The sequence below is a fragment of the Neolamprologus multifasciatus genome, chromosome 5 (assembly GCF_963576455.1).
Source record: "Neolamprologus multifasciatus chromosome 5, fNeoMul1.2, whole genome shotgun sequence".
Taxonomy (NCBI): domain Eukaryota; kingdom Metazoa; phylum Chordata; class Actinopteri; order Cichliformes; family Cichlidae; genus Neolamprologus; species Neolamprologus multifasciatus.
The window spans coordinates 14,413,273-14,434,689 of NC_140443.1; the positions used below are offsets into that span (position 1 = coordinate 14,413,273).

Consider the following 21,417-nt stretch of genomic DNA (forward strand, 5'->3'; position numbering starts at 1 on the left):
TCATGATCCGACAAGAACAGTGATTAAATAAAGGTTATAGTTTCAGTTCAGCATCACAAAGATCTTTTTTGACTTGTCTGCACTGTGAGATGTACAAGTCTGTTTCAGTTAAATATAAACGGTGTCATTATGTGTTCATGATATGTAGTATATTGATCACAGTTTCAAAGATAGATAGATAGATAGATAGATAGATAGATAGATAGATAGATAGATAGATAGATAGATAGATAGATAGATAGATAGATAGATAGAATTCAAAATCCTGCTCCTCACATACAAGGTCTTAAATAATCAGGCCCGATCTTATCTTAATGACCTTGTAGTACCATATCACCCCATTAGAGCACTTTGCTATCGCACTGCAGGCTTACTTGTTGTTCCCACAGTACTTAAAGTAGAATGGGAGGGAGAGCCTTTAGTTTTCATGGGTGGCTGTAGCTCAGATGGCAGAGCAGGTCAGCCACTAATCAGAAGGTCGGTGGTTCGATCCCAGGCTGCCTCCTGCCAAATATCCTTGGGCAAGATACTAACCCCATATTTGCCTACTGGTCGTGGTCAGAGGGCCCGGCAGCCTCGCCTCTGTCAGTGCGCCCCAGGGCAGCTGTGGCTACAATGTAGCTTGCCATCCCCAGTGTGTGAATGACTGAATGTAATGAAAAGCGCTATACAAATGCATTTACCATTTTTCAGGCCCCTCTTCTGTGGATCCAGCTTCCAGTTTGGATTCGGGAGACAGACACTATCTCTACTTTTAAGATTAGGCTTTAAACTTTCCTTTTTGCTAAGGTATGTAGTTAGGGCTGGACCAGGTGGCTTTGAATCCTCCCTTAGTTATGCTGCAATAGCCATAGGCTGCACAGGATGCACTGTTTTTCCTTTTCAGTCACCTTTCTCACTCACTATGTGTTAATAGACCTCTCTGCATTCAAATGTACTTTTTATTAATCTCCTTCTCTCTTCCACAGCATATCTTCTACCCTGTCTTCCTTCTGTAACCCCAACAGGCAGCAGATGGCCGCCCCTCCCTGAGCCTGGTTGTGCCGGAGGTTTCTTCCTGTTAAAAGGGAGTTTTTCCTTTCCACTGTCGCAAAAGTGCTTGCTCATAGGGAGTCATATGATTGTTGAGTTTTCTCTGTATGTATTATTGTAGGGTCTACCTTACAATATAAAGCGCCTTGAGGTGACTGATGTTGTGATTTGGCGCTTTATAAACAAAAATGAATTGAATTGAAAATGTGCTCAAATATGCAAATGAAAGGAAGTCATTAGTCTTCAGTATTTGTTTAAAGTATTTCTTATATTTTGAAAGGAAAAATGAAAATGTTTAAAAAGTAACTGAGTAAAGAAGGAAAATATGAAGAATAAAACAAAAATTCCCAAACAAGATAAACGCTGATTGGATCTATAAAAAAAGTATTTAAAAAAAAAACCCAGATGTGTGGCACAAAAATAACCATAATAATCAGAGACACTTTTAATGTTTATTCTTAAGGATTTTGAAAAATACTTTTTTTCCACACACACCTCGAATGTATAACTAATTGTATAACATTCAAAAAGTGCAAATCAAACACCATATGTGTAAACTCCCTTTTCTATATATATTTTTTCCATTTCTCAGCCAATCACATAACAGCATGACAGCAAGTCAATGCACGTAAGCGTTTTATCACGTTGACACAGGTCAAGCCTACCTTCTGAAGTTCTAGTCAAGCATCAGAATAGCGGGGGGAAAAAAGGTGATTTAAGGCAGGCTGATTTCAGAAACTGCATATATGCTGGGAGTTTCCCACACAAACATCCCTGATATTTACAGAGAATGGTCCAAGAAAAATGTTCAGTGAGCAGGAGTAAAACTGTCTTGTTGACGTCACATGTCAAAGGAGATTCGAGAGCCATTTGCATGATGCTGTCAGGTTAATATGGACAAAACAAAGTATCAGTAAGATGTACCTATTTAAGTGTCTGTTGACTGTAATAAAGCCTCAGTGACAACCAAGGCTTTAAATGAAAATGAAAAAGTCTACAGCCTCCCCATGTGGTCATTTTATGAAATGGCACCAGACAAGCAGGAAACACTGCACTTACTCTATTTAAATAAGTGTATTTAACCAAACCCATGCTAGTTTTTCAAGCTGACTTGGTTATATTGAGCTATTTTTCAGAGCATGTATGATATGTAAAAACAAGCCAGTTATGTTAAAAGTTTAGTCTTTAATTCAGCAGTGTTGTGATTTCTATTTCAGTGTTACATCTCCACAAAGTGGTCTACGGGTGTGAGTGTGGGGACCAGTAACAAATGGGTCCGGGAATGGAATGAAAAGAAAACCAGACAGAGGTGTTCTATAAAAATATAGTTTTATTACAAATAATGTAGTTTTATTACAAATAACGTTAACTTAAAGAGCCGGCAACACCGTTTTACCAATAATGCCAAAGAAACAAAGGAAGCAGTTGCAACAACAAAAGAAAAAACTACCAAACAAATAAGGGAGGCACTTCCCACACTTCTTACTTAACTCCTCACCACGGGGAGATACTTCCAGGGACCACAAGCCCATCTACTTACTACTCAAAGGAGCCTTTCTAAAACCTAGTAAAAAAAACCATGTCGCCCCTCTCCCTTGCAGGTCATGACCTCCCTTGCAGGTCATCCCCAGCTTATATAGCCTCAGAGAGGTGATTGCTGACTGGGTCCAGGTGGTAAACAAGGCTAATCAAAAGCAGCTGTGTCCAGGGGAGAGAGAAGAGTGAGAGAGAGACAGAGAGAACACCACACCCACACAAGGACAGTTTCAGGAGGCCCTGCTAGGGCTGTAACATTCAGTTTATTAATTTGATCTCCTATAGGCTTATTGGTGCAGCCCTCCACAATGTTCTTGTCATGATCTGGGTAAGTCTGAGTAATTTTCCACAGCATCGGCTCTCCTCCCCTGGGTGGAGCCCTACTCGCTCCTCACCTGTTGGCAATTACTCCAGCAGTATTTATGACCAGTGCTCACATTGAACCTTCGCCAGATTGTCTGCTTACCATATCAGTTCCCTGCCATTTTTGTCTTGTGTTCCTCAGCGTGTTTCCACAGTGTGGAAGTTGAAGTAATAGGTACCCTGTACTCTGCAGGTGAAGATGCCTGTGCCTGTGTCAAGATGACCATTTGTGTTGACCACAACTTTTTGGTAGGTTATTTTCTGATACACAAACACACGCATACACAGAGGGAAACAATATACTTGTAATTCTTTAGACCAGTGGTTCTAAAACTTTTCACAATGAGTACCACTTCATAAAATAATAAAGTACCACCCTTGTGAATGACATTAAAGTACAGTAGTATAGGCCTATTTAACGCCACATACAGTTTACACAAGTTTACAGTTTATTTCTTATATGAATGTTATGTATTTTAACTCTCAAAAACAGGATGTGACAAGTAATAACAACTGTACTGCATTAAAACATTCACATCAGGTGGGATATCCAATCTTTAAGTGATGACCTGAAACCTGCTTCTGGGTCCAAACTACTCTGCATTAAGGCTGTTGTGTTTTTAACATGTTTTAATGAGTAAACTGATGACGGCGGATTCCTCTTCACTCACGTCTTCCTCTGACAGTTGCCACCCTAACCACTGCTGGCCGCAAAGGATTACCGTTTACTCGCATTCTCCTTGCTACCAGGAGCTACGGCATCCAGGCGATAGTTCCCGACTCACCAACGGCATCTCCCGCACCCCCACTGATTCTCCCGGGGGCCGGCGACTCATCGATGGTTGCTGGGATTGCAGCACAGCGGAAAAGGCCTGTGTTTACCATCAGCGTGACAGCGCCATGCTGCCTTTGCAGTTTTAATGCCCAGGGAAACGAGCCTGCCAGCACTCTGTAGCGGCCAAGACCGCTGGCGATAAGGAAAGGCTGCTCTTTATAGAGGACTCACGCTCGGGGAGACGTTTTCTGGTTGACTCCGGCTCCCAGAAGAGCCCCGGGAACTCTTGTGTCGTCTTTGCATACCTCCACAATTGTATAATCTTTAATCTTTAAAAAAAATTGGAGCTTTCCTGCGTACCACAGTTTGAGAATGACTGCTTTAGACTGCCATGACCTGGATGACTGAGAACCTTCACAGACAATAACCTTGTAACTAAAAACTACTAGTCACATTTTAAAAAAGGAAAAAAAATATATTGATTATTTAATTTCAACATCAAAATTTCTAGATTAAAGTTGAAAAGTGGCAGTTATTTGGCTTCAAACTAAAACTTTTATCTCAACATTTGGACTTTTTTTTTTTTTCTTAAAATAGTATTTGGAGTTGACTTTAATCTCAAAGTGAGCACTATTTTTTTTCTTTTTTTTTTCTTAATGCGGTCCTAATGTATAATAGTAGTTGTTACATCTACTGATGGTCTCATAATTTTACAATAATATTTATTTTATAACGAGAGTTGTGCATAGAATAAAATTAACGCTTATGGCTGTACTATACACACAAACTGTGACTTGATAAAACTGAGACTATCTGCATGGGTATATAATGCTGAGGGGAGGTGAGAAACTCGTGTGTGACATTAAAAGGGCGTAAGCAAGAATGATGTGAATGATTCTGATGTTATACTAAGTGTGTTTATGAGTAACATGTGAATGTCACAAATTATGCGCAAAATGCTGGATAATGATGTGTTGATGCATGCTCAATCAACCAGGTAAGTAAATCCCCAAAGTTTGATTCTGTTCATCTGGTGTTTTCAGTGGGAGAAACGTTTCGTCACTCATCCAAGTGACTTCTTAAGTCTCAGCTGACTGCAGGTTTCCCCAATCCTATAAACAGTACATTTGCATAATGACTGAAACTAGCACCACTGAAGGAACAATGGGCTGGGAGGTCAGGTCCTTGATTATTAATATGCAAATTCTCATGACCATTGATCAACAACCACTGATCAAAGCTCATTGATCAAAGACTACTGATCAATGGCCATGAGTACCATTTACAGAGAGTTGGGGAATGGCTGCAATCACAGCATTGTAAGATGGCGAAAGGAGCGGTTCCGACAGAGACTTACAATGCTTCTAGATGACAATACTCTTAAAAAGGTGTTTGAATTCCTTGAAGGCTCATCTAGCACAGCATGAGAAGTCTAAGGCTACGTCCACACGTACACGGGTATTTTTGAAAACGGAGATTTTCCGTTTTCGTTTTTAAAAAAATAATCCCGTCCACACGTAAAGGCAGAAATGAAGGAAAACGCTACTAGGAACATGCCAAAGCAACAGGTGGTGATATATTCCTAACCGTGCAGAAATGTTGGCCAATCAGAAGTCTAGAAGCCTTGGTGGGAAAAAGTAAACAAAGCTGGGGCATAGAAGCAGAACCGAGTTGTATGTGTGGTGGGACAGTAACTGTGTGTGTATATGTAAGCATTTAAACACTGCAGAGAGTACAATTAATAGTATTGTAGAAATTCATTTCACCAAAACAATAACGTGGCGCACAGTGTGACGTCAAAAAATGCGCACACCTTTGACGCTGCGTTTTCTCCGTTTTTCTCGTCCACACGTAAATGCAAAAACGGAGTTTTCAAAAATATCCACCCTGGCTGGAGTTTTTAAAAATCTCTGTTTTCAGTGACCAAAAATGCCGTTTACGTGTGGACGAAAGGTGCAAATGCATAGAAAAATCTGTGTTTTTTTTAAAAAATACCCGGGTACGTGTGGACTTAGCCTAAGACCAGGCAACAAAGGAAGTTTGACTTACTTGTTGTACGTCGGAAACCACAGCAAAATAGGGAGAATGTCATCAGTGGCCATGGAGAGAGGATGCCACACCGACAATGTGGACAAGTGGGTGAAGAATTTGTCTGACAGACAGCTCACCTAAGCAGAGAAAAACATCCTTGCTGAAGGGTTGAATTTTGCTGTGATGCCGAGACAAATCCTGCTAGTGGAGCTGATCACAGCCACAGAAACAGCAATTCAAAACAACAATATTGCAGACGTGGAAGCAGAGAAACTACGGACGAAGGTTTCAGCCTGTCTCAACAATGCGAAGCCTCCAGCATCCAACATCAGCATGGAGGAGAGGAGACAATAACATTATCATCCTTCCAGCAGACAAGGGCAGGCACACAGTATTGCTAAACCAGAAAGACTATCATGAGAAAATTTTGTCACTGCTTAGTAGGGATGGGTACTGGTATCGACGGCCCCGGTTCTGACATAAACGGTAGTAACCAGACCGAAAAGCAGCGCACATTTCGGTGCTTTTTTTCCCCTGAGATGTAATACACTTTGAATTCTAGCCAATCATTTTACCTTTGCAAGCGTAGTAGGCAGGCAGAATTTGAATGAAAACAACAGAATTAGAATGACAACAGTAGAATTTGAATGAAAACAAATAAATTTGAATGAAAACAACGGAATTTGAAAAAAAAACCCAGCAGAATTTGAATGAAAACAACAGAATTAGAATGACAACAGCAGAATTTGAATGAAAACAACGGAATTTGGAAAAAAAAAAAACAGCAGAATTTGAATGAAAACAAAATTAGGAAGAAAACAACAGAAGTAGAATAAGGACCAACAGAATTAGTATCAGAAGAACAGAATTAGAATGACAACAACAAAATTTAATGAAAAAAACAGAATTTCAATGAAAACTGCAAAATTTGAATGAAAACAATAGAAATTGAATGAAATAGAATTGAATTAGAATGAAAACAACAGACTTTGCATGAAAACAACTGAATTTGAAAACAAACAGCAGAATTTCAAAGAAAACAACGGAATTTGAATGAAAACAACGGAAGATAATATGTAAAAGCGAATTTTGCCAACGTGCTTGATACTTTTTAAATGATCTTTGTTTTCTTAAAAAAATAGGTAGATACATAGATTCAACAAGAATTAATTTCCAGAAGATTCCTATTCATGATGGTAGAAATGGATGACACTGGCTCTCTTATAAAGTGTAGTTTTGAGACTGACTGCATCAGTAAGAGTCAACGATATGCAGTTGAATGAAAGGAAGCGATTAGCATTTAAAGTATTTCTTATATTTTGAAAGGAAAAAGGGAAATGTTTGAAAAGTAACTGAGTAAAGAAGGAAAATATGAAGAACAAAACCCAAAAATTCACAAACCTGATAAATGCTGATCGGATGTATAAAAAAAGTATTTAAAAAACAGATATGTGGTGCAAAAATAACTACAGAAAACAACAAAGACACTTTTAATGTTTATTCTTAAGCATTTTGGAAAAAAAACTTTTTCACACACACCCACCAATTGTATAACATTCAAAAGGTGCAAATCAAACGCCGCACATGTAAACTCACTTTTCTGTACATTTTCCCATTTCTTGTTAAAGTTAAAATTAGCCAATCACATGACACCAAGTCAATACATGTAAGCGTTTTATCATGTAGACACAGGTCAAGACTACCTTCTGAAGTTCAAGTCAAGCGTCAGAATACCCTCTAGCAGATCGTTACGTGGAGAAACAGGTGTGCTGATCCACACAGGTGTTCACTGTTCACAGACACAAACTACACCTGTCTTAGCTGCTGTTTCAAAGCACATTGTGCGCAGTTTGTCCTGCGTCCAGCACAACATCATTCAATATTTAGTATTTACTGTTATTTGCTGTTAGCTATTAATGCGATGGTGTTGTGTTTATTATGTTGCTCTTCTTTTTTTTTTTTTGCTTGTTTTCTCTTTTTTTCCTTTTTTTTTCTCTCAAAAGTTAATCGAGGAGATTTATATATTTTTAAGTGTCCTTTCTCACTGTCCCTCTTCCCCTCTGTTTTTGTTTTCCTTCATTCTTCTTTCTCCCTTTCCTATCCCCCAGCCATGTCTGTCCCATCTGTGAGAACTGGGAAAAAAAGCATCAAAATAGGAAACAAAGGTGATTTAAGGCAGGCTAATTTCAGAAACTGTATATATGCTGGGAATTGCCCACACAAACATCCCTGATATTTACAGAGAATGGTCCAAAAAAAGAGAAAATGTCCAGTGAGCAGGAGTAAAACTGCCTCGTCGATGTCAGAGGTCAAAGGAGAATCAAGAGCAATTTGCATGATGCTGTCACGTTAATATGGACAAAACAAAGTATCAGTAAGATGTACCTATTTAAGTGTCTGTTGACTGCAATAAAGTCTCAGTGACAACCAAGGCTTTAAATGAAAATGAAAAAGTCTACAGCCTCCCCATGTGGTCATTTTATGAAATGGCACCAGACAAGCAGGAAACACTGCACTTACTCTATAAGTGTATTTAACCAAACCCATGCTAGTTTTTCAAGCTGACTTGGTTATATTGAGCTATTTTTCAGAGCATGTATGTAAAAACAAACAATGTTAAAATGTTATTCTTTCGGATGTGCAGAATGCATAGACTGTACCAACTAGCAATAAAATAAACAAAGGCATCACATGTAATCCACCGGGCATGGGCTCTCTTTCCAGGAAGCAGCTCAAAGACTGTTCAACATGTTTCCTGAAATAGGGCACAGAACACTACATAATCCTGTGTTCGTTGCTTCTGTCCCAGACACATCAGACACAGCCAATAAGCGGACTGAACATGCCACAAAATTTATACAGTCACTTTTTGGTTCAGTTGGTTGTCCACCTGGATTTTTCTGCAAAACCAAACACCAGGAAAATGTTCCAAGTTTACAAACTCATACGCTGATTTGGATCAGATTAAAACAAACTAAAAGACTCCAAGACTTCTGCAGCGATCAATGACTACCAGTCAAAGTTCATGTTACATTTTATCATTCAAATGTTAATGAAAGCAGTGTTACTGTAAATACAGCAAATTAGGCATTGGATAGAAACAGAGGAGATCTGTCACATAATTGATACACACATTTGTGCTGTTTATGGGGCACACAGATGAGACAACAGTGAGTTCTGGGTGTTTTAACATATTGTATAGTTTCTACAAGTACAAACAACTTGTGTATGGCACACATCATTAAAAAGTGTATTCTAATAAAAAGTACATTTAACTTTAAGTAGAGTAGTTTTACTTCAGTATGCTACATTATTGCCTCTTTTCAGCTTAATTGTTAACACTGTTGTTGAAACCGTGCTGTAGTAAATGATGTCTTTATATCTATGTGTCTCTATCACCCTAACATGGACCTTATATAGAACTTTTATATTCTAGCTAAGCACCCAGAGTACCGTATACAACTTGCCCCATTTACCCATTCTTGGGTAGCATCCATACAGTTTGGAATAACCAGGGATTGAACCACTAACCTTGAAACTAGTAGTTAACCGGCACTACCTCCTGAGCTACAGCCACCAGACATCACAAGAGAAACTGAGCTGATAATGTTAACTTCAAAATGACAAACCTTGAGCAACCGTTACTTTTTCTGAAATGTGAGTTGTAGAGAGAGGATCAGAACTGAGTTATAAAAACAAGAAAAAGTGCATATGTCTACATTAGCACAATGTTAGCCTTGCATTTGAATTCCAGCATATCTTGCTTCACAGAGTTTTTCTTCTTTTCAATACTGTTATTGGATGTACTAGTTTTCCAATATACCATGGTTTACACCTCATTAATTCAAAACAAACCTGACATAATTGTTGATGGCAATACACCCCATTCATTTAATGCTGTAAGATAAATCAGCTATTATCCTTCTTAAGTAGGTAAATAAGTACTTTGAACATGATTGAAACTCAGGCAGAATTTCCCACTTCTAGATTTCTGGGGGGTCAAGTCTACAGATTTTACAGCATGCAAACATTAGTAACATTAAAACCACTTATCGGTGGTGAGAATACCATTAACCTTCTCATTTTGTTGCAGTTTTCTGCTGAAGTTCTGGGTCATGTGTGTGATACTTTGACACATTACCTTGGTGTCAGTCCACGCACGGAAGGACAATGCATCTGCTTATCAAACACACCAAACTTTAACTAAGATAATCTCTTGTCACAGAAATTTTGTCTGGTAATATCTTCAGTGGCATGTCGTTTAAAGTACCTATGCATGGAAACAGCTTGTCAGTGCAAGAGTGTGTGAAACTCTGTAAGTGTGAGCCAGTATCAGGATCAAAGAATGACAGCTTTCCTCTGTTCCAGTCCAGATGAACTCTGATCCTCTGCAGCTTCTTTTTTACTCGGAGAGCAGACGGTGGGGCTCCCAGTATGCGTGTGCTGTATTTACCATTGTAGAACTCAATTTGCCAGAATCCTGATTTTACCCGCTCCCTTTTCTGGATGGATTCGGCTGCCACTCCAACAAACCAGGCTGTGTTGTCTCCCACTTCAATATCCCAGCTGTGGGTCCCTGAGTTAAAGCCCTCCCAGCCGCGGACAGAACGATGATAGTCAGTCCTCTCTGGGTTTTCGGGAAGCTTCTGTCGCTCTCCGTAACTTACACTTGTCAAATCTTCAGAGAGGATAAATTCTGGGTTGGCAGTGTTTGGATCCAGAATCACAGGAAAGTAGGAAACCATTTTCTTCATTTTGTTCCAGATGTTGAAGGTCAGGTTGCCCAGGTGTTTAGCCACATCTATCAGAGCTCCTGTGGCCAGCTCTGGATCATCCAGTAGGGGCTGCTGTTGGACTAACTTCACTGCATCGTTGTAGTTCTGCAGGAATGAGACGTCTTCGGCTTTCAGCTCCTCCTCCGTGGCTCTAATCGTTTCTGAAAGAGCTGCTATCTCTCTGATCAGACTTTCAATCTTCTCCTGTATTGTCTTAAACTTCTGCTCCTCTTCCTCCCTCAGTGCAGTGATCCTGGCCTCCTCTTCCTCTTGTAGAAACTGGTGCATCCTCTTAAAATGCTCTTTAATCTGTCTCTCTGTGTGGCGAGCCTGGACCTTAATGTGCTCTGCTGTTTTATCACACTTTTCCTTAATTTGTTCAAATACTTTCAGTTTCTCATGTAAAGGCTTCAAGGATTTCTGGAGCCCCTTTTTTTGCTCCTGTGCAAATTCTTGGATGGGTCTAAACCTGTGGTTGGTATGCATTTTTGAGTCTCTGCAGATAAGACACACCGGAAGCTGATGGTCCAGACAAAAGAGTTTGAATTTTTCTGAGTGCAGGCAACAGAGAGCCTCTGACTCCACAGAAACCCTCTGATCTCTCTCCATTTCGAATGCCTTACACGCCTTTGCTAATGCCAGGTTTCGAGGTGGGTCACTCCTCGATGATTTCCTTTTACAAAGAGGGCACTCATGTACTGTTTTATCACCCCACCATGTCTGCAGACAGCTTTTACAGAAGCTGTGGCTACAGGGGAGGACAACAGGATCTTTAAAAATATCCAAGCAGACAGTACAGGACAGGTCCTCCTCAGACTGGAAAGCCATTATCTCACTGAAGCTGAAAACACACCAGGCAGAAAGCACAATGCGACAGCAGTCATTCGTGGCTAATCTCACTCCTCCAGAAAGTTCCCGGAAGATCCCAGTCTCTTGTTTTTCCTTCTTAGAATCACAGATGGGATAGCAATTTAAAGTTGCAGTACTCACAGTATTTGCTGCTGTTGCTTTCCCCCCTCAGGAAGTCGTGTCTGATCTGAATGAGATAATCGTTCTCTCCCTCTCAGGGCGTGTCCCTTTCTCCCTACTGGATGAGCAACAACCGTTTCCAGGTATTTCTTAGGTGACGTTTTTCCAGGTAATGTGTGTCAGACATTAAGCCACTATGTCAGTGCACAGCACCTTAAATATAGTTTCTGTATTAGACAAGACCAACAAAAAAAACTCCTCCCCTTTTTGGTAACAACTAAAATAGAAGTAGGTTAGGCACTTATTTCTGCTGCATTCAGGTAAGGTAGGAAATGTAGCACCAACTTATAGTTTTATGCAATTTCAGGGACATTTGAAGAGAAAGACAAAGTATTTTTAACCCTTTAAGACCTACCATAGAACCAAGTCCGCCAGAGCTTACTTTATATTTTTACATGCTGTAGTGCCATTTTTGGGAGCATTTCAAGTTGCTATACATCAATACAACCATTACAGCCTAGATTTTAATAATATGTATGAATTAAGTGCATAGTGATTACATAAATTGCAAAAAAGTGCAATAAACTACAAAAAAATTTAAAATCGTTTTTGTTTTTTTAACATATATTTCTAGTTAGAGAAATTTAAGAGGCTTATCCCTCAAAACTGTAAATACAAAAAAGTTGCACAAAATAGTTTCCCACCACAGGAAATTTATTTTGAGTGCCTTCATAGTTTTATTTTTGAAATACACCAATTTTTATACACTGCAGGAAAAACGAAAATAAATATTATGATGCAAATTTGCAAAAAAGCAGCATATGCATCAAAATAAACTATTTCCAGCAGTGCAATATGAGTCCTAAGCATCCCAGAAAGTCATAAAGTCAAACATAACTTTTAAAAACACCAGTATAGGCTCATTGAGGCCTGGACGGTAAAAAACTACATTTCCGCGAAATGACGTCACTTCCGGTTTTGGCCAGGTCATGGCGGACATGCGATAGTTCGCGCTGACGTCTAATCCAACGTAGGAAGTGTTATGAACAGCTGATCGGATCGGCAAAGCGTTTTTCTGGAATATTATGTTTTTGTTGCTGCAAGCGCTTTTTATGCAGTTTTTGCAAAGCTATATGTGGAAGGAAACCGTGACCTAGGACAAGCTGATGGCATAAGATGTAAGTACAACTCCTCTGGTTTCATATGCAAAAAAAATTATTGCGCTAGCTCACGTGGTTGCAAAGCTACCGGGATTTAAAAATAGTTACGCAAAACAGAGCGTGCCGCTCCGACCGGTTTTAAAGGGTTAAATGATAATAAGAGAATTCTGCAAACATGTTGTAGAAGTATAACTGCAAAAAAAAGAAGAGAAAATGAGCTGAGGCCTGTGCTTTGAAGCAGGATTCCTTGTTACGCAGGTAACTTCAATCTTAACCCTTTTCTGTACTATGAAGGTGGTTCACTTCTTACCATTGTAGAACACTACTGTAACTTGTGCTGTTGCTCTGGACCAGATTAGGTTTCACATTAGAGGTCAGCAGATATGAAATCGCCCACTCACATCCTAGGCCATCTGACCTCAGGAAATCACATGATAGGGTGGGGTTAGGTTTCACAATGAGCTCACCCGAAATTGTGACCCACACCCATTTTCACACCTTGGCTTATGTGATTAGGTAGAGGATCATCAGGAGGTCCTTTTGTCTCTCTTTGGGGGGATATTCCCACGGGGTTTAAATCTGGGACTCTCCACCATTTGACCTTAGAACTGAAGAAGCTTCCCGGATGAGAGGTGAAACGTCTTCAAGCAACTTAAAGAACTCCAGACGCTTTTCTTTCCAAGCTCCTTAGACTACGATGACCTGGATGACTGAGAACCTTCACAGACACGCAGCACCTGCATGTTGCATATAATGATGCACTGAGAATCCTTCGTAGGATACCTAGAGGTGGTAGTGCCAGTCAGATGTTTGTAGCTGTGGGTGTTTGGATTTTTAAAGCACGTTTAAGAAATCTGATGTTCACTTTTAGGGAACAACTGGATGGCTCTAGTAACAGTATAATTTTAGCGCTCACAGATCCGGCGGTGAGTGGTTTCAGTTACTCATCTAGTCTGAGGAAGCACTGGCTGAAGTGTTTGTGTATTTATTGATTTCTTCTAAGTAAGCATTATCTACAGCTACTCTTAGTACCATTGACGTTAAGTTAGACTCTTTTTCTCCAATTGATCTTTCTGAGTTAACTTCAATAATTACTTCCTCCAAACCATCAACGTGTCTTTTAGACCCCATTCCTACAAAACTGCTCAAAGAAGTCCTGCCATTAATTAATTCTTCGATCTTAAATATGATCAACCTATCTCTAATAATCGGCTATGTAACACAGGCCTTCAAGCTGGCTGTAGTTAAACCTTTACTCAAAAAGCCATCCCTAGACCCAGCAGTCTTAGCTAATTATAGGCCAATCTCCAACCTCCCTTTCATATCAAAAATCCTTGAAAGAGTAGTTGTCAAACAGCTAACAGAAACAGAAACAGAGTTTCAGTCAAGTTTCAGAGTTCATCACAGCACAGAAACAGCTTTAGTGAAGGTTACAAATGATCTTCTTATGGCCTCTGACAGCGGACTCATCTCTGTGCTTGTCCTGCTAGACCTTAGTGCAGCATTCGATACTGTTGACCATAATATCCTATTAGAGCGATTAGAACATGCTGTAGGTATTACAGGTACTGCGCTTCAGTGGTTTGTATCATATCTATCTAATAGACTCCAATTTGTGCATGTAAATGGAGAGTCCTCTTCACACACTGAGGTTAATTATGGAGTTCCACAGGGTTCAGTGCTAGGACCAATTCTGTTTACATTATACATGCTTCCCTTAGGCAGTATCATTAGAAGACATAGCATACATTTTCACTGCTATGCAGATGACACCCAGCTCTATCTGTCCATGAAGCCAGATAACACACACCAATTAGTTAAACTGCAGGAATGTCTTAAAGACATAAAGACCTGGATGGCCGCTAACTTTCTGCTTCTTAATTCAGATAAAACTGAGGTTATTGTACTCGGCGCTGAAAAGCTGAGAAATATGGTATCTAACCAGATTCTTACTCTGGATGGCATTACCTTGGCCTCCAGTAACACTGTGAGGAACCTTGGAGTCATTTTTGACCAGGATATGTCCTTCAACGCACATATTAAACAAATATGTAAGACTGCATTCTTCCATTTGCGCAACATCTCTAAAATTAGAAATATCCTGTCTCAGAGTGACGCTGAAAAACTAGTTCATGCATTTATTACTTCCAGGCTGGACAACTGCAATTCATTATTATCAGGATGTCCAAAAAACTCACTGAAAAGCCGTCAGTACTGACAGGGACTAGAGAGAGAGAGCATATTTCTCCTGTTTTGGCTTCCCTTCATTGGCTTCCTGTTAAATCCAGAATTGAATTCAAAATCCTGCTCCTCACATACAAGGTCTTAAATAATCAGGCCCCATCTTATCTTAATGACCTTGTAGTACCATATCACCCTATTAGAGCACTTCGCTCTCGCTCTGCAGGCCTACTTGTTGTTCTAGAGTATTTAAAAGTAGAATGGGAGGGAGAGCCTTCAGTTTTCAGGCCCCTCTTCTGTGGAACCAGCTTCCAGTTTGGATTCGGGAGACAGACACTATCTCTACTTTTAAGATTAGGCCTAAAACTTTCCTTTTTGCTAAAGCATATAGTTAGGGCTGGACCAGGTGACCCTGAATCCTCACAGCAAATCCAGCATGTCCAAATTAACACTGTCAGATTTGATTTCAACACTTTTAAAGTGTCTATATGGGTCCACACCAGAGAGTGTTAATTTAACTGTTTTTGGAGAGTTGGTATGTTAACTCTGATTTAGTGTTAAACACCAAATCTCTCTGGAGTTGATAATTTAACACTTGGTGTTAAGAGTTTATATATTAACTCTCAAAGAGTATTTTAGTTTAACTACGTAAGAGTTATCTTCTAATTAATTCTAAAAAGCGGGAATTTTACTGTTCTGAACTTCTAGAAATTTCTTTTGGAAATAAACATTTACTAAAAAGACGCAATGGTTTTTGAAAAACATTTATTCTGAACTGTGCACCACAATTTCAAAACATTTTCTGAAAGATGTAACAGTGTACATGTTCTCACTTTCATTAGAATTTCGTTTATCAAAAGGTCTGACATAGGTGAGCTGGTAAATGCAAATAACAGCATTCTCATCCCTTATTTCAATAAATACAAAATACAATATGCATGTCCTTCATTCATCACTTTGTGGAACTTCAACGCACTTCTGCTCTCCCCCATATTCCATCTTCACAAGCATATCCTATGTGGAGATTGAAAACAAAATTAGTTGACACTAATTAATGGCACAAATCAATTGCAGCACAGTAAAAAAAAAAAAGGAATCCTTTTTGAGCGATTACTTGTGTAAAGTATTTTCCCAAAAGACAAGGACACAGACAACAGGTAATACTGAACTAAATGTAAAACCTCAACCTTTTTCATTTTTACCTAAACCGTGTGCACAAAACTCTGGAGGAATCTAAGTGCTAACGTAGAACTCAGTCGGGACTCGGGACGTCTGCTACTGCTGTTTGCTCGTTTTTTATGGGAGATGTTTTCAGGCTTCAAGTAGCACCATTATATCAACATTTCACATTCTAGACATTGTTTTAAGTGTATTTGACCAAAGGTTTGACTGAAAATTCACATGCAAGCTTTTTTTCCAAGGCTGTGGTATTTGCCCGCAAACAATACCTTTCAGCTAGCTAAAACAGAATATTATGCTATCACCGAGCAACATGGCTAATGCCTTTCACACAGCTTTGTCTCAACTCCAAAGAGCCACAGAAGTAAAAGCTAATAACAATAATTGAAACAATCTTTGAAAACATGACTTACCAAGCATGGCAAACAACTCAAATATGTAGAGCAAAATGTTCTGAAACGGCTTCACTTCAGCTTCGATTGGAGCCGTGCTGGGGGCGGAGTCTGGGAATTTACTCTATTGGTGTCATAGCCCCTGTAGGAGTTCAGAGTTAAGAGGTCAAGAGTTAATGTTTCCATTGTAACACCTCCAGATTTGAAATAGAAACACTCATTTTTAACACTCGATTTTAACTACTATCATTTTACACCTCAGAGTTACATTAAAAGAATGTGACTCTACTTAGAGTAAAATTAACTCTAAGACTACTAACACCAAAACATTTAACACTTTTGAATTTGCTGTGCTCCCTTAGTTATGCTGCAATAGACGTAGGCTGCTGGGGGATTCCCATGATGCATTGAGTTTTTCCTTTCCAGTCACCTTTCTCACTCACTATGTATTAATAGACTTCTCTGCATTGAATCATATCTGTTATTAACCTCTGTCTCTCTTCCACAGCATGTCTTTTATCCTGTCTTCCTTCTCTCACCCCAACCGGTCGCAGCAGATGGCCGCCCCTCCCTGAGCCTGGTTCTGCCGGAGGTTTCTTCCTGTTAAAAGGGAGTTTTTCCTTCCCACTGTCGCCAAAGTCCTTGCTCATAGGGGGTCATATGATTGTTGGGTTTTTCTCTGTATCTATGAAGCGCCTTGAGGCGACATTTGTTGTGATTTGGCGCTATATAAATAAAATTGAATTGAATTGAATTGTAATTGTGTATTTTATGTATATTATGGTTTTATATTTTTACAAATATTTAATATTTTTTTATTAAGGTTTATATGTTGTGTTTTGTCTTGTTTCTCTTTTTTTTTTTGGACTATGGACATAAAGTCTGTCAATAAAAATTGAATTGGAAAAACTAGAAATTGAAACTGTCAGCAGCAGTGGTGTGACAGAAGAGGGTGCTAGAGACAGGATTAGATGATCTGCTGTGAGGATCCCTAAAAAGAGCAGTCCAAAGAATAAGAAGTAATCTCTTCTGCCCGAATTTTACTTCACCTTCTTGGATTTTCTGTTTGGATATTTTATCACTGGAATGCACAGATTGTTCAAAAGTTGAATAAAAGAACAGCCTATGAATGGAAAACTATTGGTTGTTAAAAAAAATTAATTAATTAAAAAAAAACACCACGAAGCTCCTTAAAACAGGTACAGATATTTATTTACAGTTAAACTTGCTACCATTGCTTTAGCAAAGAAGCTTGTGTTGCTTATAATGATATAACATGAGATATAAGAAATGTTCCTGCCACAACCACAAGTCTGGTTTGTCTTCAGACTGCTATTCATGACAATATTTATGTAAGTATGTAACATCAGCCCCACCACATACACACACTTCTCAAGACATACAGTATGCATGAGAGATTATAAGAAACACACACCATAGAATAAATACATAAATGGAAATTACAGAACAGAGAACCGTAGAGGGTGCAAACTCATAAGCTAATGCTACATACTTAGTGTATAGCATTGGCTGAGTGGTGTTGTGGTGGAGCCTGACATACACCCCACCACAACACCACTCTAACCTGGATAAGTGGAAGAAAACGGATGGATGGACAATTGAAAGCTACTTGAACCACAAAGTGTTTAAAACATCAGCAGACTAATACATGATCAGTATATTCAGTATTAGCCAACACAGATTTTTGTGGTGCAAATGAGACGCCATCCCTTTATTGTATCAAATGAATATTGAGCCACTGTAAAACTAACAACACAAACAAATATTGAAAAAATGTTATAATGAAAAATCCTTTGATTTTACAACAAAAACAAAACAAAAGCATTTGTTATAGCACAACTTTTTGTTTTAAAAATTGCCAGTGCTACCAGACATGCGCGTCACAATTTAGCTGCTATCTAAAATGCTAGTGGACCAGAAGGCATACATACCAAAATCCAAATAAGCTAGTCGCTTACATTAGCCTACATTGGATACAATATTACTGAAAGAAATATATTTACATGATGTGAATTTTATTGTGAAATGTTCATTATAGTAATTGACATCATATTCAACTCAGACTTTTTTTCTTTCCCAGCCTAACATACCATACAAAATGATCTGACCTATTCAAACTCAGTACAAAATCTTAAGCATGTGTCGTTTAAGTAACATTAGCATGCTTTCAATATTAGTTTCCTCAAAAGTCAAGAACAAAGAAAACAGTACAATGATCTTTAAAGAAATAAAATGACCTATAGTATTTGATAATCCCATCATTTTCATTGATTAAGCAGTTTTACTGTTGCAGAAACCTTCAGCGGAAGTATTTTTAGCTGGTGTTCTTTCTTATTGATGAAGTATGGAAACAGCTTCTCCGTGAAAGTGTGTATGAAGGTGTGTATGTGTGTGTCAGTGTCGAGATCAGAGAATGACAGCTTTCCTTCGTCCCAGTTCATATGAACTCTGATCCGCTGGAACTCCTTCAGTGGGTGAATAAAGGTGTGTTGTGATGGGGAGCATGCTGCATATTTATCTTCAGTTAGCCCCATTATCCGCCAAAGTCCAGATTTTATTTCACTCTTTCTTTGTACAGACTCTGCTGCTACGCCCAAGACCCAGCCTGTAGAGTCTCTAACCTCAACATCCCAACTGTGGGTGCCTGAGTCAAAGCCCTCAGAGCCCAGGACAATGCAATAGCAGTCAAACCTCTCCGGATTGTCAGGAAGCTGCTGCCTCTCTACAGATCTTACGCCAGTCAGATCTTCTGATAGGATGAGCTCTGGATGAGCTGTGTTTGGATCCAGAATCACAGGAAAGTAGGAGACTATCACCTTCATCTCGTTCCAGATGTTGTAGGTCAGGTTGCCCAGGTGTTTGGCCACATTTATCAGAGCTTCTGACACCAGCTCTGGATTATCCAACAGAGGGCACTGCTGGATTAATTCCACTGCAGCCTTGTAGTTCTGCAGGAACGAGACATCTTCAGCTCTCAGCTCCTCTTCCGTGGCTCTGATTATTTCTGAAAGAGCTGCTATCTCTCTGCTCAGACCTTCAATCTTCCCCTTCATCATTTGACTCTTCTGCTTCTCTTCCTCCCTCAAAGCAGTGATTCTGGCCCCCTCTTCATCTTGTAGAAACTGATGCAACCTCTTAAACTCCTCCCTAATTTGTTTCTCTGCCTGCTGGGCCTGGACCCTAATGTGTTCTGCTGCTTCATCAAACTTTTCTTTAACTTCTTCAAACACTTTCAGTTTCTCCTGTAAAGGTTTCAAGGATTCCTTGAGATCCTTTCTGTGATCTTTTGCAGCTTCGTTAACGGGTCTGAAGCTGTGGCCGAGATGTATTTTTGAATCTCGACATACGAGGCACGCTGGCTGCTGATGATTCAAACAGAAGACTCTCAGTTTCTCATAGTGCAGACTGCAAACAGTTTCAGAGAATGCAGAAGCATTTTGATCTTTCTTTTGTAAGAAGGCCTCACACAGGTTCTTTAAGGCTGAACTAACCGGTGGCTCACCCAGCAAAGGTCTTTCCTTACAAACCGGACACTCTTTTATGGGTTTGTCTCTCCACCAGGTCTCCACACAGATTTTACAGAAGCTGTGGCTGCATGCCAGGACGACAGGAATATCAAAGATGTCGTGGCAGACAGGACAGGACAGGTCCTTCTCTGGATTATAAGCCATTCTCTCGTTCTCAGGAGAAAGTAAAAAGCTACAGCACAGAGCATGAAAGGAGGAAGTTCACCTTCACTTTCTCTTTGCTTGTTTTTCTTCAGTCAAAAGCAGGTTGAAATGCAGGATTACGATGCTGTGTTACGTTTACTTCTGCTGTGAAGAATTATTCCCCCTTTTCTCACAGTTGGAGCCTCTCTTCCAGTGAACAATAACTGAGAGAAATAAATTTCCTGTGTTTTTTTGTCCTGCGGTTAGAGGTGGAGCTTCACCTACCCATCAGTGTGTTTCACTTAAAGGAGCCTGTCACACTGCTTGGAGACTGCCACATAATGTAAGCAAATATGTCATGGCATATTATGACAATCCTTTTAAAGGCTTCCAAAGTACAATGACTCCTTCTGCTATTATGAATACATAACTGTTTTTGTTTTTTTGTTTTTTAATGAAAGCTTTTAATGAACAATGTTAAATAGAGGTGGATCAAACTGTGGCTCATGAAAGAGGCCAAGATGTAGGAAATTAAGGTAAAAGTGCAAGAAAAACAAATGTCAAAGTCAGGTAAAGAAAAAAAGCAAAGGAGTCCAGCAGGTATTATAAATATCTCAGTGTGAACTTACACAGAGTAGTAAAAATACAAATATACAAATCCAGAGATTTGATTACATTTATTTATCAAATTCAGGATTGTGGGAAAAGAGGCAGGGTATGCTCTGGCTTGGTTGTAATCACAGGGCCAACACAAAGAGGCAGATAACCACTCACAGTCACATTCACATGGCTAATTTAGAATGAACTTCTTAGGGAGGAAGGAAGTAAGCCAGAGTACCCAATAAAAATCCATGCAGCCAGAGGGAGAACCACACATGATTGGTGCAAACTGTTTGATAAACAGTCCCATAATATCTCAGCAGAGTACCAGACATTGACTTGATTGCAGAAATAAAAAGTAGTACAAATTTTATAAGTAGGCTTTGTCTTGATAAACTGACCACACAAATGTACTGTGAGGTAGTTAGTTATCAGTAACCACAGCCAATTAATTTGCATTTGCAAGATGCAAAGATTTGCAAGAGACTGAAGTGAAAGAAGACCCAGAACAACTAAGGAATAAACCTGTAATAAATGCAGTTTTTTAAAGAAAGTTGTTTTGAAATAAAACTGTTTTCATTTATTTAATTCAACATTAAAGTATTTTAAATACATACATAATATTTGTTACATTTCCCTAAGTTATTTATTTCTGGATTTATTTCATAGTGTGTTTTAAACTTTGAAATTACCACTCACATAAATATTAATTCAGATTTGCTCAGCAAGTAATTTAATTTTCTCCCAATTAAA

General features: G+C 39.2%; 2 protein-coding genes across 2 annotated transcripts; both read right to left on the bottom strand.

The window, feature by feature from the left end:
- Window positions 1-3,680: 3,680 nt before the first annotated feature.
- On the bottom strand, window positions 3,681-11,832 carry LOC146518201 (E3 ubiquitin-protein ligase TRIM39-like). The gene has a single exon (XM_085159890.1). It carries the CDS (start codon window positions 11,338-11,340, stop codon window positions 9,937-9,939), a length of 1,404 nt encoding a protein of 467 aa, XP_085016016.1. The 5' UTR covers window positions 11,341-11,832; the 3' UTR covers window positions 3,681-9,936.
- A 4,920-nt stretch (window positions 11,833-16,752) lies between these two features.
- On the bottom strand, window positions 16,753-20,493 carry LOC146518202 (nuclear factor 7, ovary-like). Its single transcript, XM_085159891.1, has one exon. It carries the CDS (start codon window positions 20,083-20,085, stop codon window positions 18,679-18,681), a length of 1,407 nt encoding a protein of 468 aa, XP_085016017.1. The 5' UTR covers window positions 20,086-20,493; the 3' UTR covers window positions 16,753-18,678.
- Between the last annotated feature and the right edge of the window lie 924 nt (window positions 20,494-21,417).

What these genes read in the sequence shown, in the direction of transcription:
- LOC146518201 (XM_085159890.1), bottom strand. Translation starts at nt 11,340, where the DNA reads ATGGCTTTCCAGTCTGAGGAGGACCTGTCCTGTACTGTCTGCTTGGAT.
- LOC146518202 (XM_085159891.1), bottom strand. Translation starts at nt 20,085, where the DNA reads ATGGCTTATAATCCAGAGAAGGACCTGTCCTGTCCTGTCTGCCACGAC.